The 22,628-nt window shown below is 36.2% G+C and overlaps 1 protein-coding gene across 3 annotated transcripts in view; it reads right to left on the reverse strand.

Moving 5' to 3' along the window:
- The window catches only part of TRPC4 (transient receptor potential cation channel subfamily C member 4), a 214,278-nt gene that overhangs the window by 145,056 nt on the left and 46,594 nt on the right, over positions 1-22,628 (reverse strand). For all 3 annotated transcript variants that reach the window (XM_082700394.1, XM_082700395.1, XM_082700393.1), the window contains exon 2: positions 6,908-7,312. In XM_082700394.1, coding sequence (XP_082556520.1) covers positions 6,908-7,285 — 378 coding nt within the window. In that variant the 5' untranslated portion in view covers positions 7,286-7,312. The remainder of the gene's footprint in view (positions 1-6,907; positions 7,313-22,628) is intronic.

Below are 22,628 nucleotides of genomic sequence, written 5' to 3' on the forward strand. Positions count from 1 at the left end.
TGAGGGAAATGAAATGAGTGCAAGAGTTAAAAGTAAATTTTTCAGGGTATCTGAGGTCTTGAGGCAGAAAGCAAATGGTTTAGATCTGAAAATTTTAGATTTAAAAGCATAGTTCTCTGCCCAGTAACCAGAGATATATTTATTAGTACTCGTATCGATTGAAAAAAAAATGTTCTTTAGTTTTAGACAGCAGGATATATTTTGGATTGGCTATATATTTGCATTAACATGTTAATGCTGGGGGCACCTGGCGGGGAGCAGTCAGTCAGGTGTCTGACTCTAGATTTTGGCTCAGGTCATGATCTGAGGGTCCTGGAATCAGGCCCCCTGTCAGGCTCGACACCTAGCACGGAGTCTTCTTGGGAGTCTCTCTTCCTCTGCCTCTGCCCCCTCCCTGCCCCTCACCCCTACTCTCTCTCTCTCTCTTTCTTTCTAATAAACAAGAAAGAAAATCTTTTAAAAATGCCGAAACATCCTAATGCCAGTCTCTTATTTCAGACTCTTTGTTTTTCTGATCACATGAAGGGCACTGTTTGTAAAGTCATAAATTGTATTAGCAAATCTACTGAAACTACTTTAAAAAAGTTCCCCTACATGCACTGAAGTGAAAAGGAAAAGAGTAAACTGAATTAAATTCTCCTTTGCTCTCTCTGAATAGGGTTTCCAATGACTGCATTTTTCAAATGAAAAAAGAAGTCATGCACTCTAGAGGGTAAATTGCCAATGCCGAACTTCATCTTCTCCACATATGTTGTGTCATTAAGATATTTGTCAACAGGAAGATAGATTATGGCATAATACAGTGGTAACAGGATAGTATGCTATTATAATGGGTTAGCTTATAAAATACTTTTATAGAATTTGAACACTAGACTTTAAGAAGCAAATAAATTCACACTAAGACTCTAATTAACAGCTAAGAAAATCAAAAGCTCAGAATGACAGAGAGATTTGTCCTGTTACAAAGTGGTGATTGGGGTTAGAAGTCGGTGTCTCTATTCCTCAGCTCTCCTCCTTCCCAGCTTCTAATGACTTTGTCATTCTTTAGTATTTATTGAGCAACCGAATTATAAATACTATAATATTCAGGATAGAGATCCTCAAGATCCCTTGGATATGGAGATCTAGAGACTCTTTTAAACTTATCTCTTATCCCAAATGAGGATGATTAACTCAGGATTTCAATGACTCCTGTTCGCACTGGTGTAGTGGCTTCAGCTTGAGAGCATAGAGTTATCTTTCAAGACACTTAAGTTCCATCACTCTGTGACCTGAAACATGTCGATTTTTCCTTTTTATGACTTCATTTATAAATGAGGAAAACAATAGCACCTACCTTTGTACAAAATGCTTATCACAGTCCCTGGCATAGTGACAGGCTTAATGAATATTATCTAGTATTATTGCTTTTATAAAGAAAATTACCACCAGCATCATCATTCAGACTATCTCAAGGTTCATTTTCTAGCTATTAAGTTATATATAGATCTTTTTGGTCAGGTCAAATACCAAGTCCACTGGGTCCCTCTTTCCCTTTTTTGTAAAATGAAGTGATTGGGATAGGTAATCGCCAAGATCTCTAAAAATTATAAAATCTGATACTCTTTTTAAAAAAGACTTATTTATTTATTTGAGAGAAAGAGAAAATGAGAAAGTGGATGGAGGAAGGGGCAGAGAGAGAGGAAGAGAAATCTTTAAGACTCCGTGCTGTGCACAGAGCCCGATAAGGAACTCAATCCTAGGACCCTGACCTCATGACCTGAGCCAAAAACAAGAGCCAGACATTTAACTGACTGCACTACCCAGGTGACCCTAAAAGTCTGATATTCTTTTCAATAGAGCTTTGAAATACATTTCTTCAAATGAAATACTCTAGGCTTAACTGTTGAACTAATCAGTAATGTTTAGTGAAATCTTCTTCCCAAAGAATGGAACAATATAATAAACATATTAGTAAAATTGGGAGACTCTCATATATTAAATATCACTTAATCATTAATAAGGGCATTAACTGAAATCTCCTAAAGGCCAGGTTAGCACAGTATAGTTCAATACACCTAACATAAAATATACGATCACAGACATTCTATAACTTCCAACTTCCTCTAAAGTCAGTGGTTCTTAAAGTGCTGTCTCCAGACCAGCAGCATTCGTATGGAACCGTAAGTTCCGGGGTCTCATTCCAGACCTGCTGGATCAGAAACACATGGAGCAGGATCCAGCAATCTGTGTTTTATTAAACCCTCCCAGTGATTCTAATGGTGCTGAAGGCTGAGAACCACTTCCTAAGTGGAAAAAGGGAGAAGAAAGCTCTGTTGCTGATAAGCATGCACTGAAGCAGCTGAAACTGAAATTGAATGTGGCCTTGAATCTGGCCTGAGATGATGTCAAGGAGAAAGGTCTGCTGGGAATCATTAAAGGTCAAGTAGCCAATCAATTGGCTCAAAACTGGGGCTAAGAAGCCACTCTCAGTTATCCCCTGTAGAGAAATAAGGTACTCAGAAGGTAAAAGAAAAGTATAATAAAATTATCAGAGAATATCAGAGTAATGATTGTAGCAAGGGAGCAGTCCCAGTAAGATATGTGATGTTCCGTCTTCCTGTTTAATGCAGAGAATCACATGTTCTTTATATATATATATACACAGATATATATATATATATACACAGATATATATATATATATACACACACATATATATATATAAATATAAATTTTCTCTATTTTTTTAAGATTTTATTTATTTATTTGACAGAGATCATAAGTAAGCAGAGAGGCAGGCAGAGAGAGGAAGGGAAGCAGGCTCCCCTCTGTGCAGAGAGCCCGATGCAGGGCTTGATCCCAGGACTCTGGGATCATGACCCGAGCTGAAGGTAGAGGCTTTAATCCACTGAGTCACCCAGGCTCCCCGAATCACACATTCTTTAAGCTGTCTACTATATGGAAGAAGTTAAGAATTACTCTTTCTATTTGTTGATAGTAAATTAAAAATAAATCACTAGAACTCAATACTCTGATTTATGTTGGTCTGCATTAAATATGGAAGGAAATAATTAATGATCTATGCCCATCTATTTATCTGGCAAAACTGAAATACCTTTGTTAGATGCTGCACTGAGAAAATCTTTTAATAGCCTAATAATTACAAACACTTAAACAATTTATCAGAGCAAGAAAAGAAAATCAATGTCAGAGTGATAGGAAGACAGGAGGCTTCAAAGTCCTCACTATCATCTGTGTATCAATCCCAGACTCCTTTCTTAAGTCCAAAATTTCAAATTGCCTCCTAGATGTCAATTTCAACAAAATAAAAAACTGAGTATATCCATTCAGGTCCTATAGACCATGTCTATAGTCTCTATGCTAGTGAATGGAGTTAACTTTTTCGAGGTAAACACCTGTCAACAGCCTTCCTCCTTCTTCTTTAGGCCCTTCTCCTACCTCTTCATGTCCTCTACCTACTAACAGTGTGTATATACCAGTCAATACCTAAGAATTTATTTCTCCTTCATCTTTTCCACTGTAATCACTCTTACTCATATCCCCATGATATTTTTCCTCTCTTCACAACTAGACCTTCAGACTCCAAAGAATAGGAACAATGTCTACTCCCTAACATCCAGCACAAGGCCAGGCACAATAAGCATATGCAAATAGTAACTTGTTCTCTGGAGAATGTACACAAACCAATCTGAAACACAGCTCCTGTGACTTCAGGATACCATGCACACTGTGTCTTCTTCCAGACAAAGAAAGGAATGTGTGACGAATTTATAGAAGAGTATATTTCCTGATCCACATTTCTCAATTTTTAAGTTCCTTTTTAATTTTTTTTTTAGATTTTATTTATTTATTTGAGAGAGAGACAGTGAGAGAGAGCATGAGCGAGGAGAAGGTCAGAGAGCAAAGCAGACTCCCCATGGAGCTGGGAGCCTGATGTGGGACTCGATCCTAGGACTCCGGGATCATGACCTGAGCCGAAGGCAGTCATCCAACCAACTGAGCCACCCAGGCGTCCCCCTTTTTAAATTTTTTAATTTGTTTACTTTTGTGTGTGAGAGAGAAGGAGAGAGAGACTAGGCATGGGTAGGGGGAAGGGTAGAGAGAGAAGCAGATTCCCCGCTGAGCAGGGTGCTGGACGCCTGGCTCAATGTGGAGCTCAACCCCAGGACCCTGGTATTATAACTTAAGCCAAGGCAGATGCTTAACCGACTGAGCCACCCAGGTGCCCACATTTTAGGTTCTTAAGTAAGTGTTCTAATAATCAGATTTGTATAATTTTTATATTATATCCTTATTCTTGACCCATTTCTGGACAATTTATGTTTATTTCGTCCACTTGGATGTTATTGTTTCTAGGTATAAACACTTGGCTTTAGTGATCTCAATAGAATTAATGGCAATGTGTCCCACAGTCTTTGGGGGATGCCCATGTGATAATACACAAAATGGCTTACAACAATCACAGGAATCATCTAAGAAATTATAATTTACAAGAGAAAAAAATTCCTGTTACAAACATATTTGCTACATACAACACAGATGTATGGAAACTTACTCCAAAACGTGTTGGCTGTTCCTAAGAGATATATTATCTAAGTAAATCACAGATAAACGGCCAAGATCTAATGGGATTTACTGTATCTCCCATTGCCAGCCCAGAGAGCATCTTTTGTATGCTACATTGTATACATGTTATGTTCTAACAATAAGGTAACATTGGTTTTGTTCTTTCAAAATTATCAAATTCAAATAAAAAGATACATTTTTTGGGGGGGGGGTTGTTTATTCTTAGTGCCTTCACTGAAGAGGAATTCTAGAATGTGCAAATACAAAAGGAAAATTCTTGGCCAGCAAATAGATACAAGAGAAATCTTCCAGAAACACATGGCCTGGGATATTTCTGACTCCTGGCAGACTGCAAACCTTTACTGCCTTTTGTTAATAATCAGGGTTCAGATCAAGTGCCTGTTCAGATCAAGAGTAGCCAGGACCTACTTATGAGACCAGAGTTTAGCTCAGAAGTTGAGTATCTTCCAACAAACACTCTTATAATAGCAGATATCTTCTCCAGACACCAAATTACTCTGGCCAGCACAAATGTCATTTGCTAAAGAGACATTGATATGTATGGCCAGTGTTCACTACAGAACAGAGCTAAAGTTATTTAGTAATAAATGTAAAAAGTCCACTTAATGACAATTTTGTCCTTTAGATTCAGTGCAATCTAAAATGATCTAGACTGCAGTCATAACATCGGCCTCACGGTCCCCTATATGGACATAAGACAAGAGGGTGCACAATACAAGGTCGTTGTTGTTAGAAACCATGGGGTAAAACTAGAAGAAATTTCAAAATCACAAGGTGACAAAAGAAGCAGCAATTAAACTTACACAGAAGGTAACAGACTCCTACTCATTCCTCTCTGTGTCTGCAGTTCCCTTTGCAGTAAAAGCCTGGGCCATAACATATATCTTTAGCTATAACCATGACCTGGTCACTCCTGTCAAGATTTGGACAAGTTTCAAAGGACAGATGCAACAGGAGAATTTTCTGCCAGTAAAATTTTAGCGATGTGATGGGAAAGTAACACACAAACAATGGGATATGAAACCAACCACAAAAAGCTAGTAAAGCAACAAGCAAAGATGTTGTCCTTGTGGACTGTTGCTTTCTGAAAGCTTGGGGTCAGGTAAGGGGAGAGGTGAATGGTGGCCAGGCATAAAAAAGGACCATAGAACACAGGCTTCTGAGAATGCAGCAAGAGTTCTTCTTCTTCTTCTTCTTCTTTTTTTTTTTTTTTTTCCAGGAGACACCCAGCCATGAAGTTGCTCTGCTAATAATGGCAAGGATTCTGATAAAAGTCCTCCAGTAAAGGAGAGATAACAGGAGTTACAGCAGAGCTGGCTTTAAAAGAATGCAGCATCTCCTAACAGTCTGCACAGACTGTGCATTACCCAATACAGCAAAAATGGCTACAGTAGAATCACACACATTTGAAGATTTTATTCTAAAAGGCACATTTTTGCAGTATGTGCAATGTCTTTGCAATTAGTCAATAGGACCTCAAGCAGGGAAGTGAAGGGTTCAGTGTGAGAGGAAAAAGGATCCAATAGACAATTCGGATACAGGGCAGTCACAAACAGAAGGGTCTAGACAGACAAGAACAGATTCCTTTTTCGTTCTTGTTTATGATTTCTCCACTTCCTTAGTGATTAAAAAAAAAAAAAGTCAAACAACAACAACAAAAATAGGAAGACAGGAAAAAAACCCCACACAATGTAGAATTGTGTGCCATTTTAGCATATTTTCATTTAGTGATGACACTAAGATATAGCAACATTTTGGCATGCAGTTAAACTTATAGTCAAGGGTTAGGTATTTTCCAATAATCCTTTTTTTTAATTTGCCTCAATTTAAAAGAATCCACTGGAGTTTGTTAATGAACAATAACAAAATTAAATGATACAATTCATATCTACTTGCAGTAAGATGCAGAATTCCAGAACAGGCAAGCAGATGTAACAGGAAAATAGCAAACGGATTCAGCCTGCTGCGGCAGAGTGTTGGAAATGAAAAGGCAAGAGGAAAAATACCCACACATGCAGAGTGAGCCTCAGACAACATTCTAGGCTGGGCTGGAAACATAGGAATGTTTCCAATGAATGGGAAGCCGCCATGGGCTCCTTTGTTCTGCTTTAGTTCTCACTGAAGGGCTGGTTTGCCAGGGCACGATGGGCAGGTGCCGGTGACTGTCGGCAGGTGTGAAGTGTGTACTTACCACTAGTTCCCTATCATAATAGTTCTGATTTCCGTGCTTCTAATTCTTAAAGTTTAGAGAGAATCTGAATATCCACAGAAACCTTCTGCAAGCACAATCTATCAAAAACGGTGCTTTGGCACGTACCTGTTTTTCGCCACTGGGCTTTTTGTGGTTCAGTAACAGCTCAACAGCTCCGACAACTTCCTTCCTGATAGCGTGTAATAGGGCATCTCCAACATAGACATTAAAGCTTAAAAGAAGTTCAATGAGCTCCAAGTTCTCATTTTCAATTGCGATGAGGAGAGCAGTTCTTCCAAGAGGATCAATGCAATTAATATTGATTTTAAAATAAATTTCAGCTTCCTCCAGGGATTTCTTGACACTTGCATAATCTCCCTTTTCCACAGCATTTAAGTAGGCTTTTTCTGATGGTGAGAGTTCTGATTCCGCTCGGACTATCCTTAGAGGGATCCGATCTCTGTAGGGAGCATTCACGTTCCTTTTGTAGTAGAACTGAGCCATGTTTCATGCCATGCTATTTCCTTGTCTCTGAAAGTGCAAAGAGAACCCAAAATATGCAAGGATTAGTGCTGGTACACTTTTTAATCATGGTGCATCACACTTAACAACTAACAATAATGCCAATAATAATAATGATACCATTTTATTAAATAATAAGAGTTATTTTCTCTTCAACAGTGGAAACAGCCTTAATCATTATTCAGTTATATAGAAACACAATTGCAAATTCCTAATCTAAGAGGAATAAAAACTGGGAATGTTACTTAAAAGGTGACATCTGTCAGAGGATATACCTGCAATTTTTGAAAATTATTTACAAAATGTGTCATAAATATATGCAGTTTTTAGCAGGGAACCTTGAAAATCAAAGGCTGTATTTTTGAGGTCCTAAAACTGGACTGAGGATATTCCAATGTATCATTCACTGTCAATTTTGTTCATCATGGAGATGCTGTCAAAACTATGAAATATCACTTTCTTAGAAAAATGCTTTTCATTTGTCATGTATTCTATTCTTAAAGTTAGTAAGTACTGACATCAAAGTTGATGTGATTTAATAATATTAATGTCAATAAAATATCATATTGAACCCCGATGAGTATAATTTTTTTTTCCCATTTGTAAGTGAATTCACTGAGGGGGAAAGAACCAAGATATTAATGATCAAAATGAATCTAAGCAATTCAAGTTCCAAAGGAAGAATTTAGAAATGGATTAAATATAGAGTTTATTATGAAAATGCTCTTTTCTTAATTCTATTACCTTTAATACCATGAAGCAGTAAACCACAAGACGGGAATACATTCATTGCAAAATGTAAAGATACACTGCCGTAAAGATACAGTTGAAGATGAGGGAATTACTTTAAAAAATAAAAGAACATCTTAAAATAGATTGATAAGAACAAAGTCACTGGAAACTCTACTGATTTAGTATCATCCTACTGATAAATATTTACAGAAAAATCTATTGTTTGGAATATAATTTTTTATTGCTGTTCCTGATTTCATACTTATGTGCTGAACTATTATTTTATTATTCTATGTCATTTATATTCAACTCACTTGTTTATTTACATACATTTACTATTAAATTAAAATTAATGGAGGATTCTAGGTACTAGAACATGCATATTCATCTTAATTGATCTTTTTAGACCCAATCATTTTATGAGTAAATTAATCTGATTTCAATGATACTTTAACATAAATTAAATGTGCATTGAATGAACATGTGTGACTACATTTAGGTAATGTTCTCAATTTGGGAAATTGCTTGCATGCTACCTCAGTTTAATAGGCATTTCGGTTACCAAGTAGTTGTCTCACTTTTTGATGTTCAGATTATTAATCCCAATTTCTCAAGTATCTAGGTTCAGGATATAATACACAAAGCTTTTATTTCATAATTTGCTCCTTTCTGGTTCATTAAATTTAGTATTTTATTAAGGCCCCTTCACAGATAAAGCAAATATAAGAATCTGTTAGTCCAGAATATTTTTCTCAAATACTTCCTATTTTATTAGTCTTGGTGTTTTAACTGGATAATGACCAACTACACGGGCATGATATGCATTCATTTATGCAACTGCAGATAGGGGGTGTTGTGAATTCTTTAAACGGCAATTTTTTTTTTTAAAGAAAAATGAGAAGTGATCTTGGTGTTTAAATCTAACAATTTTAGGTGTGCAAGTTACTTGCTTGAAGCTTGTATTTAATTTCAGTAGTTGGAGATGCTTTAACTCACTAGAATTGTAGGAGAGACTTTATAGATTATATTATGAGATAACAAGGACAATTTAATATTCTTCTGGTATAACTAAAACTACAATAAGCCAATATCATTATGATGCTACATATCTCATTATAATTTTCTGATCTGGAATGACAGCATGTCCTTCCCAATCCATGTCAGCTTTTGTAAGAGTGTGCAGAATCAATGGCAATGGGCTCCCACATTGTAATTTTACCAGGACTGCAATGTAAATGCTTCATAATGATAATAAGTGGCATTTATATTCTATTTCAACAGTATACATTCTTTATTTCCTCACTTTGTCCTTACCTAAGACTCTCGGAAAAATATATAAATATTGCTTTTTAGAGTTGAGTTCAAGGTTTGCCACCAATAATTGCTTTGCTTAAGACTAATGTTTGAAGGTAGCTTACCAAAAATGCAGGTTTAAAATGAAGGTATGAACACACACACACACACACACACAGAAACAGAACTTTGAATTGTGACTCCATCAAGATTAGGAAACAGCCTAAAGGATGGAAAATTTTTATTTTGTTTTTTTCATTTACTCATTTATTAATGATGGCATCAAATAAAGAATTAGACAGTAACTAGCATTTTTTTGTTTGTTTTAAAGACTTTATTTACTTCTTTGAGAGAGAGATAGAGCACATAAAGCCAGCCAGGGGACGGTCAGAGAGAGAGCACACAAGGGAGAAGCAGACTCCTCCCACTGAGCAGGGAGACTGACGTGGGGGTGGGGCTCCATCCCGGGACCCTAGAATCATGACCTGAGTAGAAGGCAGACACTTAATCGACTAAGCCACCCAGGCACCCCAACAGTAAACAGCACTTGACTTCTCCTGCATAAAGCACAGGATAGTGTGTGTCAGTGATATGGGGGTGAGCATGACTTCCAAACTGCAGGATTTCGACGACAATGAAGGGATTGGTGGACAACACAGAAGGTACTGGAGAAGTTGGGGGAGAGGAGGATAGATAATGAGAAATTAGATTTATTAAAATCTATTTCATTTAATCCAGATAACGGTCATAAATATAAACTCCTTAAGGATGGGTTACAATGTGAGACTCGCCTTAAAGGAAGACATATTCTAACCAACACTGTATTTAAAATGTGAACTGGGCATGAGACATTACATTCAGGAACCTATTTCTCCATCCATAAAGTGAGGTAAATAACATTATCGAAAGAATGAGTGAGAAGATTTAGAGTTAGTGCTGAAAAAGCTCTTCTATTAAAGGTATTGTCCTCTTTCAAGTTCTCAGATTTGATTTTTTTTTTTTTAAGATTTTGTTTATTTATTTGACAGAGAAAGGGACAGTGAGAGAGGGAACAGAAGCAGGGGGAGTGGGAGAGGGAGAAGCTTCCTGCAGAGCAGGGAGCCCAATGTTGAGCTGGATCCCAGGACACTGGGATCAGGACTTCCTGGGATCGTGACCTGAGCCATAGGCAGACATTTAAAGACTGAGCCACTCAGGAGCCCCAATTTCTCAGATTTTAAACGAATATGAAACCCCATGTGAATTGGGAAGAATAGGTGGATTTGAAATATACCAAATATTTTAAGAATTTACATTAATCATTACATTTTTTTACTTTGTTTTATTTACATTACATTTATTTATTATTACATTACATTTATACATTAAATAAATGAAATTTAATTATTTACAATGGAATATAAAACATGCACATAAAACAATTATAACTAAAACTTTAAGGAAGATTATACAATTTTTAGACAAGTCTCTGTACTGGATAACTTGAGATACAGGGATACTAATAGAAGGACAAAACTAAAGTTTCGCTTTTCGAAACTGTGATAGATGAATGTAACAGTGAGTGCAAAGTGCTGATAAGGCTGAAGCAGTTCCTGAGCTGACAGACTTGTCAGCGACTCCGGAATTGTTGCTGGATGGAAAGCCCGAGAAAGAACAGGAGGCTCAGGACAGCAGAGATCCTGAACTAAAGCGTGTAAATAAAAGCCTGTTCCTGGTCCTGCACTTTCAGAATGAGCTTTCTGGGGAGGAAAAGATCTTTTCCCCCATGAAATCACAGTCTTGATTTCAATGCTCCCTTTATAACATACCATCCAGAAGTGAAATGACTGTTTCATCAAGTTACACTTCAAGGACTCAGAAGAGAGATGGGAAGTGATGGGAAAAACCTTAAATTCTGTATGTGAAATTTTAAATAACCTAAATTTTAATTTCTGTAAATGTGTTGGGGATTAAAACAAGCACAAAGCTGGAGAGAGCTACACCTTACCATCAAGAGAAATGTTAAGAAATTGCCACTAGATGTGAGAACTACAATTATCTAAGCAACATAAATAGAAAAACAAAGGTCCTACATCTTTTTATGGATCAGATGGTATATTTCTTAGAGAATGAGACTTGTTCAGTGGAAAGAACAGTGGAGATATATATATTTATATACATATATGTGTGTGTGTGTGTGTGTGTGTGTGTGTGTGTTGCTTTATAATCCCTAGTTTACGGTCAAAAGATCCATGTTTACAGGTGTGATTTCATGGCTCAGTGAGAAATTGATTTCCATTCTTTTTTAAGGATTCTATCACACATATTTCAGTTGCTTTTTTTCTTTTTCTGGACTCTTATATGAAATGACATTTTCCAAGATAATTTATTCACACTCAATCCAATTCAGATTTCTTTTTGGCTACTGGTGCACTACATTAACTCTAATCTTTGACATAATACTACTCCATAAAAACATCAAATGCTGTGATTTTTGCTATTCTGAATTCCAGACCCTTTCCTACTTTCCTCAGGCAGGATACTATATGCACATTTCAGTAGTTTGAAGTCTTGTACCAAAAGTACCACATAACTCCTGCAATGTGATACTTTTTTGTGATTTAGCCCGGCTAAAACCTGTTTTCTCTTTTTTTGTTATTGTAAAGACAAAATAAACCACTAAATTCCTTTGAAGGGTTTTAAGGATATTTCTGTGAATTTCAAGAAGTCCAAGTTATAATACTTACTGAAAGAAAAAACACTACTAACGAAATATTATGACATCCTAAGATTTTAAAGGAGGAATTCGAGATTCTGCTTATCTTTAACAAGTACCAAGCTTAGAACTAAACCCTATATATCCCTATTAAAAAGCAAAACAAAACACAAAAATCCGTACCTGGAAGAATGCATTTGCAGGGCAAACATTTTTATTTATCTCGATTATCTCATGTCTGAGAAAATACATACTGTTGTCAACGTTTGAATTTCCACCCTGGGAGTTCGAAGCTGCACATTGATCTATTTCTATTTTCTCCTCAAATTTCAGAGGAAAGGATGTTCTCTCTCTGGCTGCCTGGGTGTTCGGCCATTGCCATCTCTCTAAAACTTTACATCAGTCCTCTCCGCCTTTCAGACCTTAAACTTCTCTCTGCAAACTGAACTCTTCTCAAATTACAAATGTATTTAATTTTCACCTAGTTATTTTAAAATTCTAATTATCTTTGGCAATTCTTTTTCTCTCTTATCTCTGTTTTTTTTTTTTTTTTTTAAGTTTAAGCTTACCTGTCATTTACTGGTTTACTCTAAGATGGTATTTATCAATATGATGGAGTAAATATTTTTCTTATAGTCAGTCATGTCCCGCTAGTTTCCATATACATTTTGGGGCTCTTCGAGCCACATAACACTTGGCTTCTAGCAGCCTACTGTGACTGAGCCTTTCTAAATAAAACATCCCTGCCTTGAGTTCTATGACACTCTTCTCTAATGCTCTACCTTCTACCTCAACATGACCTCTCTCTCCACAGTTCCTCCAGCTTCTTTTCCTTCGACCTAAAGCCCAAGGGTTATTACCAGGGCTCTGCTCCTGGCTCTTTCCTTCATCTGTCACTCTCATCAGCTCTGCTCATCCATTACTCATTATTCGAAATGATCCGTAAAACCCACAGATGTCTTTAAAATATGCCACACTTTTAAAAATAGGCTCTAAAGTCCATGCTCAGGGGCTGCACTTCTCTAAAGTTCTAGACCTGTGTTATCCAATGCTGTTCTCGCTATTCATATGTGGCTTTTTAAATATAAATCAATTAACATTAAAAACAGGACCATTTCGGGGCGCCTGGGTGGCTCAGTGGGTTGGGCTGCTGCCTTCGGCTCGGGTTATGATCTCAGGGTCCTGGAATCCAGCCCCGCATCGGGCTCTCTGCTCCGCAGGAAGCCTGCTTCCCTCTCTCTCTCTCTGCCTGCCTCTCTGCCTACTTGTGATCTCTGTCTGTCAAATAAATAAATAAAATCTTAAAAAAAAAAAAAAAACAGGACCATTTCTTAAGTCTTACTCACCATATTTGGACTGCTCCCTAGCATTCCCTGTGTGTACTGCTGACCGACTTTATCTCCTCATCATCTTTTACCTGGACACACTAATATCCTTCTCAATCATTTCACTGACATTATTCTTACATCCTCTTTATTTAGCTTCCACAGTGCCACATACCTAATCATGCCAAAATGTAAAACTGATCAAGCCACTCTCTTATAATTCTTAAGTGACTGATAATCACTCACTGGAAAACATACTGAATTTTTAACAGAATACCGGACTTCTCCATGATCTGGTTTCTAAATGCCTTCGTAGACATATTTCCCAAGATCGCTCCTGGAAAACTATTTTACACTGACAAACTACTTGGCTACCATAGCTCTAAGCATTTTTTCATCTTGTTCTTTACAACAGGAATACCTTTCCTCCCCTTGAGCCTCTGTCAACTCCTGCCAAGTTTTAAAACCTTTTGTGAAGTATCACAGCCTTGAGGCTTTTTATTCCCTTCTTCCTAAGAAAGAGTTATATAGCCTTTTTATGGGTCTTCATATACTCTGCGGACCTCTTAGATTTAGAACTTTTCTTATTTACTGTGTAAGATGCAACTTACAGTTTCACATCCACAGTGCTATGAAAAAGATATGTGCCAAAATTTTGCTGATGAATCAAAGGAATTAATGACCACACTTTTAGAGTTATTTCATTGCCATTTTAGGTAAAGGAATAAAATTAACGGGATCAAACTGCTTTAATCATTTCTCTAAAATTGGTTTAGCTCGTGGTGGCCCTTAAATGAAACAGTGAATAACTGGTCTGCCAGTTAACAGTCACTGAGCTACCAAGAGTTTGTGAGAAGTGCTTTAATTTTTACCTATTTTTCTACTCTGAATATCTTTTCTCCCACGATTTGTCAACGTATGAAGAATTAAAACCATAATGTATACTTCAACACGTACATAGCTCACAGCTCTGTAATATGTCTCTTACCACTATTATCTAACATCATCAGAAGGGCATTTGAATAAAGAATGAGATTAACAAAAAAAAAAAAAGAATGAGATTAACATCAGACCTCTTTTATTTTAACATTTATTTGTTTATTTTAGAGATACAGAGAGAACACAAAGAGAGAGCATGTTGGGGAGGGAAAGAAGGAGAGAAACTTGAAGCAGACTCTTCATTGAGTGAGGAGTCTGATGTGGGGCTTGATCCCACAGCCCATGAGATCAGGACATACTGAAACCAAAGGCTGGCCACTTAACCGACTGAACCACCCAGGTACCCCTAACATCAGACCTCTTAACAGCAAATTTGGAAGCTAGAAGATAATGAGGTATTTTTGGAAAATATGGAAGCAACCTCCTCCCCCAATAAAACAGAAGTTTGAAGCTAGAATTTTATATTTTACTGGAATATTTTAGATGTAAGAAGAAATAAAATCAGACTCATATGTGTAGCCCCAGAAGATTTTTCACACAAAGACCGTATTTGACCGTAAGATCAATATATGGAAAATTGAAAGATATAAAAAGAATATTTTTTATTGTGTAAAGAGTAGAGGATTTTTATCTCTTTTACTCATTTGATATACATGCAGTGCAGAAAAAGGTCTGGTGTAGAACAAGTACACAATAAATTTTTGTTGAATGAATTAAATACTGATTGAATATCTATGCGTCAACATGTGTGTACCAAACATTGGCAGTACTGTGGTAAATGAAAGCCAAGATCTTTGTGCTCCTAGAGCTTATGAGCCATTGAAGAGGACCCACAAAAATTAAAAACAAAAAACAAAAAACAAAGGGGCAAACAGAATACTTAAAATTTTGTTAAGGTTATAATGGAAACAGATGGTGAGATATTATGGAGAAGCATGGCAGGAGGGGAAGGGATGGAGAGCTGCATAAGGTAGAGTGTTTGAGGGTGGCCTTTCTGTGACATGAGAGAGAAAATGCTAGCTATGGAAAATGTAAGAAGTGCAGAGAAAACTGTTAAAAGGATCTGAAAGTGAGAAGATGGTAAGGCAGGCAGGTAGAACATTCTAGAACGTGGAAGGGGCCAGCTTGCCTGGAGTACAGAGAATAAGAGGAAGAATAGAGGAGGTGACTCTGTAGCCCAGAATGTGGGGCATGGATTCTGGAATGTATTCTAAGAACAATAAGAAGTTACTGAAGGGCTTTGAGCTGGGGAGTGACTTGATCCAATTTCTGTTTTTATAGGTCCCTTGGGGGATGAAGGCATCTGGGTGGCTCAGTCCCTTAAGCCTCAGCCTTCAGCTCAGGTCATGACCTCAGGATTCTGGGATCAAACCCCTGCTCAGTGGGGAGTCTGCTTCTTTCCCTCCCTTTGCTCCTCCTCACTAGCTCTTGCTCTCTCTCTCTCAAATAAATAAAATCTTTTAAAAAATAAAGTTCACCTGGGCTGTTAATTGATTTGGGATTGTGCAAGAGTGAAACTAAGAGATCATCATCCACTAAATTAGTTAATACCATTAAGAGTCTCTATCAGGAAAGAGGAAACATTAACCCCTGTGATTGAGAATGCAAAACTCTCAGACTTTGATGGTAGTGTGATGTGATGGGGATTTAAATGTCTGCTCATATTTTACTGAGTTTATTAATACGTGTATATTATTACATTATTGAATATGTTTTAAGTAATCTTACCCTGTCTTTCCCAAATCTCTATTTTTCCATAATTTCCAGAATTTGAAGTTGTTGAGGAATATGTATGTCATTTTGTAACAAGGATGTGTGCATACATCTTGCTGTTACTATCCTAGAAATATCTGTACTTCGTTCATTGTGTCAAAGATGCTGTTACTTGGCTTGTTGGCAATGAAAACATAACATGGTAAAGAAAGCAATGTTAAGAAAAAATGGGGAGAAACAATGCATGTCCTAAATAAGTACTTTGCAAAGTTAGACCAAAAAAAAAAAAAAAAAAAAAAAGACAACTAACCTAGTTTCAAAAGAAAATTATTCACTTACTTGTGGAACATAAGGAATAGCATAGAGGACATTAGGAGAAGGAAGGGAAAAATGAAGAGGGAGAAATGGGAGTGGGAGACAAACCATGAGAGACTATGGACTCCGGGAAACAAACTGAGGGTTTTAGAAGGGAGGGAGGATGGAGTGATGGGTGAGATTGGTGATAGGTATTACGGAGGGCATGTATTACAAAGAGCAACTGGGTGTTATATGCAAACAATGAATCATGGAACACTACATCAGAAACTAATGATGTACTGTATGGTGACTAACAACATAATAAACAAAATTTAATTAAAATTTAAAAAAAGAAAGAAACTTATTCAACTGTAAAATGTAATCAGAGTACCCCACCACACTCAGATCCTGAAATCTATAGCCAACCTGTATTCTCTGAAATTGTGTGCATGTACATGCATGTGTCTATGTACTGTCACAATAGTAACAGTAAGTCTCTAGCCCAAAACAAAAAGAAATAAACCTTTTTGGGAAAACAAAAATAATATAAAAATGCTCAAATTTGGATGCACATACAGAATTTTTGCCAAATATATGACCTTTTTTTTTTTTTTTTTAAATATCACTTACATCATTGCAATAGGTAAGAAAGGATACCTTGTGGTTTAGCTATTACTCCTGTTGGTGGTGGTGGTAGAGGCGGAGGTGTGGTGGGATGTGTGTGTGTGTGTGTGAGAAAGATAAATGAACCCATACTGCATAGTAGTGTTTCAACAGGGTAGCATGACAAATCAGCACAGGGAATGGAAAAATAGTAAATAATATTGACACAACTGGTTAAAAATTTTGGAAATAATTATTTTGGAACACCATGAATACGTATTCTAAATGAATTTAAAAGTGAAATATTGAAACAAATGGAATTTCAATAGGGAAGACTTTACTAAGCGAAAAATAATGGAGGAATGACTATGAGAAAGACTTATGGATACATAGAGTTCAAAATACTTTAATATTCACACATAATACACAAGGTTAAAAGCAAAATAAGGGAAATTATTCAAAATACACATGACTTCAAAGAGTTTATTAAATAGAAAAGAAAACCACTGGGATTCAAAGGGTAAAAAGAACAGCTCTCTTAGAGAAAAAAGAAATATAAATGGAAAATATCATCTGAAAATTCACTCTAGGGGTACCTGGGTGGCTCAGTTGGTTAGATGTCTATCTTCAGCTCAGGTTGTGATCTCAGGGTCCTGGGATTGAGCCCCTTGTCAGGCTCCCTGCTTAGTGGGGTGTCTGCTTCTCTTTCTCTGCTCCTTCCCCAACTCGTGCTCTCTCTCTTTCCCAAATAAATAAAAAATAAAATCTTTAAAAAAATGCATTCTATGTTTCTGAACTCTACAATTGAGAAGTTTACCAGCATGATAAAACATATTACATGCCAAATGTGGTCAGATTAAATATAAAAGAAGAGCCACTATCAGGAAGAATTCAGCAAAAATACTTCTCTCATAAATTGCTGGTGATAGTTTAAACTGGAAAGGAATTGGAAATTTGTGTATCAGTCTTTTGAAAGGCTCAAGTTCTTCACCCTAGGAATATCTCTTCCAGAAATCTAAGCTAGAGTTTTAATTTATTAGACAAGCGATGATATATTCACAAAAGATAAAATAGCTTATCTATTGTTGGGAAAAAAAACTGGAGAGATTCAAAAGCCAATAATTATCAGCTAGTTTAATTAAGAGCTGAATATTTATTTAATAAAAAATGTGTAACTATTAAAATAATATGTATTAAAGGTTAATGTCACCTTTAATATATTAAAGGTTAATGTCATAAAATCATTATGCTAAGTGCTAATCATGAATAAAATTTTCAACACAATAAAGATTAGCATCCTCAACAATGATAAAACCTATAAGAAGGAGGTAACTATGCTCACAATTAAGAAAGGTTTTCCATGGGTAATTGGTGATTTTTTTTTGTTCTGGCCTACATTCTCTAGGTTTTTGATAAAGAGAAAACAATGATTTTAATAAAAAAGCCTTTAATCACAAAGTAAAAGTTTATTTTATTTTATAAAAAAGTAACACTCTGCTGTCCTTAGTAATTAGCAGGACTCTCATGTTTAAGAGGTATTTGACATGTTTTTCACAATTCCAAAAGCCAGAACTAAGACTAAGACGTAGAAATTATGAAGAAAAAGCTTTCTTCTCAACAAAAGGGTGGTCACTTAAGAGTAAGATTTGTTCAAACATGGAATGTGACCCTCAAAGGCTAGTAAACTCCCCATTGCTGACAGTATTCAAACACTGAGGAGACAACTTATGGGAATGTTGTAGAGAAGATTCAAGAACTAAATAGATGGATATATTGGATATTGTTTAATGACAATGATGGTTAGACTCTATGATTCTATCAGTCTCTGTTTTGGTCACTATCTCTGCCAATAAACCATGTGACCTTGAGCACATTTCTAACTTTGTCACTCTTTTTATTCTTCCATTAAAGTTATACAAAATGATCTTCATGTTTCCATGAAGCTCTATAATTTTTTATTTAATTTTTATAAATAGTATTTGCATTTTGCTTTGATACATGATTTTCCTGCTGTTGGTCATAGATAGGTTGTCTCATTACGAACCACTGAGATTTCCAAAATATATTACTTGTTCAGATAAACACAACTACAAGAAATAGTTTCAAATCCATTTATTTTATGGTAACCACAAAGAACAATTTGGTTTTTAAGTATCCTACAGTCTTTAGAATTTTCCATTGTAGTTTGCACTCTAAATACTAATCATATTATGAAGTTAACTTGGTTATTTTTATTTCTACAAAGTACTATTTTTTATTAAACAAAAATCCTTTTTTTGTTGTTTGGGTAATGAAAATACATAGGTTTATCATTATGCTGGAGCTATAATTTTCTTATTAGGCATACAATTTTACAAATCCCCACATGTATTTTTATGTGTTATACCTGTAAATAAGACAGTCTATATTGGTTTTTTCCCCCCTAAATGGGGTGGTTATTATATGGCATTAATTTCTTATATAACCTCTATCTGAAACATTTAGGGGAAACATAAAAGCAGAAAACAGTATTCTTACTTATTGATTTACAAACTGCCATAGACTAATCATTTTGACATTATCATGAGAGGTCTTAACATTTTGGTGGATAAAACTGGACTCCCCTGTAATATCTGATAAATATAATTTTTGTGTATTTTTACAGGCTGAATCCATGAATGCTTTCAAATCTATTGTTCTCGGTATTCCTAAAACAACCTGTCCTGATGTAAAAAGAAAAAGACAGACTGTTTTTCTCCCTATTTCCAGTTACTAAAGATACCATGGTGAGGCTATTATCAAGGTTCCAAGTTGTAAATCCTGAAGCTAATTTATTTTTATTAGTCCACTGCAGTTTCAGCAAGGGGTCACTTTTGGTGAAGAAACGTCCTCCCCTCTGAAGGCATATTCTTTAAAGGAAAAGTACATGAAGTGTGGGAGTAACAGAGGACAATCTGATCAAATGTCTCAGTCCTAAAGACAAATTAGTTCACTAGGGTGCATCAGCTTCACATCTGCTTCATGACAGCTGGAAATCTTTATTCCTCCATATGTTGTTTGGAGGACTCAAAAAAGATTTATTACAGCTTATTCTGTTATCAGATCAAGACTATTTTGTAGGCTGAGGATATAAAGTCAAATAAAACACAGTCCCAATGGGTGAATTTTTTATGTATGTAAATTATATCTCAGTAGAGCTGTTAAAACAGCAAGAAATCCCTGACCTCAGGGAGAATGCTATCATGTGGAAAAAGAGTTTTGTCTATAACCAATAGTAAATACCATGTGATAAATTCTCCAGGATAGATTATAGATTTATATAATATTTCCTTGGGATTCAGAAGAGAAAGCCATTATTGTAGGCACGCCATGGGAGGGCATCAAGATGTTGCTAGAAGAGGTGGGCTTTTACCTAAATATTTGAGTGCTATTTCCCCAGTGACTATACAGAAACGAGGAATTCTAGGAAGAGGAAACAAAGTTTTTAAAGGCATGGAGAGCAGGAAAAAACTCGCTATCTTATTCTTGTTTCCACTCTTGGAATAACTGGTCACATTTTTACATAATGACTTTCCTGTTATATCTTTTAGAGTTTTTGTTATCTCAATTTTGTTCTAAATCAATCAGTGACCCTTATTATTTCCTATCAAATACTATTCTTTTAAGTGATTGTATACATTTGGGAATATGAAAGAACTATACAAAGTCACAGGAAAAGTCAAGTTTCTATGGCTCAGAAAAGTTAAAAATTTCTGCAAGGTCACACAGCGATTAAATATTACATCCAGAAGCTGCAGCAAAAGGACAAGCAATGAAAATACTAACAGTTTCTTTGGCAAATCAGATGTGGTAAACATCCTCGGGCTAGATTCTATCCCACATTGCCAAGCAATTTTTGGTCTAGGCAGGTAGGAACCATAGTTCTATTAGGGCTGCTTCTGAATGAAGCTGGTCTTTTCATGTCTCTAGGAATTTTGTTCTTGCCTTACAAGATCTCCAGAGATTAAGATTCTATCTGAAACCTCAGTTCCTTGAAACAACAAAACAACATAGCAACAAAACAACAGCACTTTCTGAACTCAGCACACACCAAGCACTATTCCAAGTTTTACATGTATGAAGTCGATTAATTCTTAGGAAAACCCCTTGGGGTAAACACTATTGTTAGTGCCCTTTGGGATGGATATTGAGATAAAATAACCTGAAAAAAATTACAAGGGCTTGATAAATGTGTTCCTTATCTTATGTTCATTTTTTCTTATCCCACATTACACATTTTCCCTTACTCAGCTTTTGAATGGCCATTTAGCATCTCAGCAACCGGTTTTTATCAAGCTCCCTAATTCTCATGATTGTATTACCTGTGTAATGAGTGGATCTACCAATTCTGAACCTTCATTCCTCATTACTAGCTCTCAAAGAGTTCTTTTGAGTCCTTACCAACACTGCTGGACCTTCCCTAAATATGAATCTGTCCCTCAGGTCTTGGGTTTCTTTGCAAATTGAGTCTTGACTGTGGTACCAACTGGTACTCAAGGTAGTGGAATCCTATTCATCACACCTTCATTGGAGCTTCACCTGCTAAGGAATATTTCCAGGTTCACAGATGCCTGCTCAGTTGTATCTAAGAAGAAGACCCATGGCAAGTTCTAGGCACCTAATCCCTTCTTTCCCATTCTCTGAGTCCACATTATCAGGTAATCTGGTTCAATTCACTATAGTGCAACCAAGAAAAGATAGCATAATCTAGTCATTTGCTCATTGTTAGAAGGTGCAGGAGGGTCAATAATTATTACCTCATTGTTAGAAGGTGGAGGAGGGTCAATTTGCTCATTGTTAGAAGGTGCAGGAGGGTCAATAATTATTTGCTCATTGTTAGAAGGTGCAGGAGGGTCATCCTTTTTACTGACAAGGTACTTTAATATAGAAAAACAAAGCCATGCCCTTTACACAGAGTTTTATTCAGGGTAATTTCCTGACAGGGGCCATGGGTGGTAGAAAGATCCAGGGCCCTACCCAGCCATTCTCTGCCTCTATTCTCTGCCCAGTCCAGATGTTAATCCCAAGCATGTATGGAGTGAGGAGCATGATCGGGAGATCATAAAGTTGTGATCTCAAACGGGGCTCTCTGTACACCAGTGTGGAGAAAAAGATGGAAGGCCAAAGATGGAGTCAGTGCTGTTAGCACTCCTACACTCATGTAAGATGTAGCAATGGTAAATAATTAAACGTAGGCTTCACTTTCAATGTTAAATTGAGTGCAGAAGGTTAAAGCTCAGTAGGACTTTGCGGCATGACAATTCTTACTTCCTTTACTATTTCTGGATAGGAATTCAGATTGAGTATTTAACATTCTACAGGCACTCTATACTTAACAGAAAAGTAGAGGATATAAATATTGTAAAATTAGTCTCTTCCTTTTGTCCTGAACTTTTAAATCTTTTACTCAATCTTTTCATGTCCTTAGAATTAACCAAGTTTATTTCTACACTGAACTCAAACATCAGTTATGCAAATCAAAGGCAAATTAGTTTTTTTTTTAAACTAGAATGCTTAGAATACTCTTCATAAAGGTTCATTATGCACAAAAAATTTAGCATCTTCTAAATACCTCCAACAAGTATAGTAATTACCATAGCAACTTAGATTAAATTTATTTGGCAAAACAGTTTTTCCAGGTTATTTGGTTATTGTCCAAATTTATGATTGATTTGCTGTTCAGAGAATTTTGTTACTCTGTACAGCTATT

Source organism: Mustela nivalis (assembly GCF_964662115.1).
Source record: "Mustela nivalis genome assembly, chromosome: 15".
NCBI lineage: Eukaryota > Metazoa > Chordata > Mammalia > Carnivora > Mustelidae > Mustela > Mustela nivalis.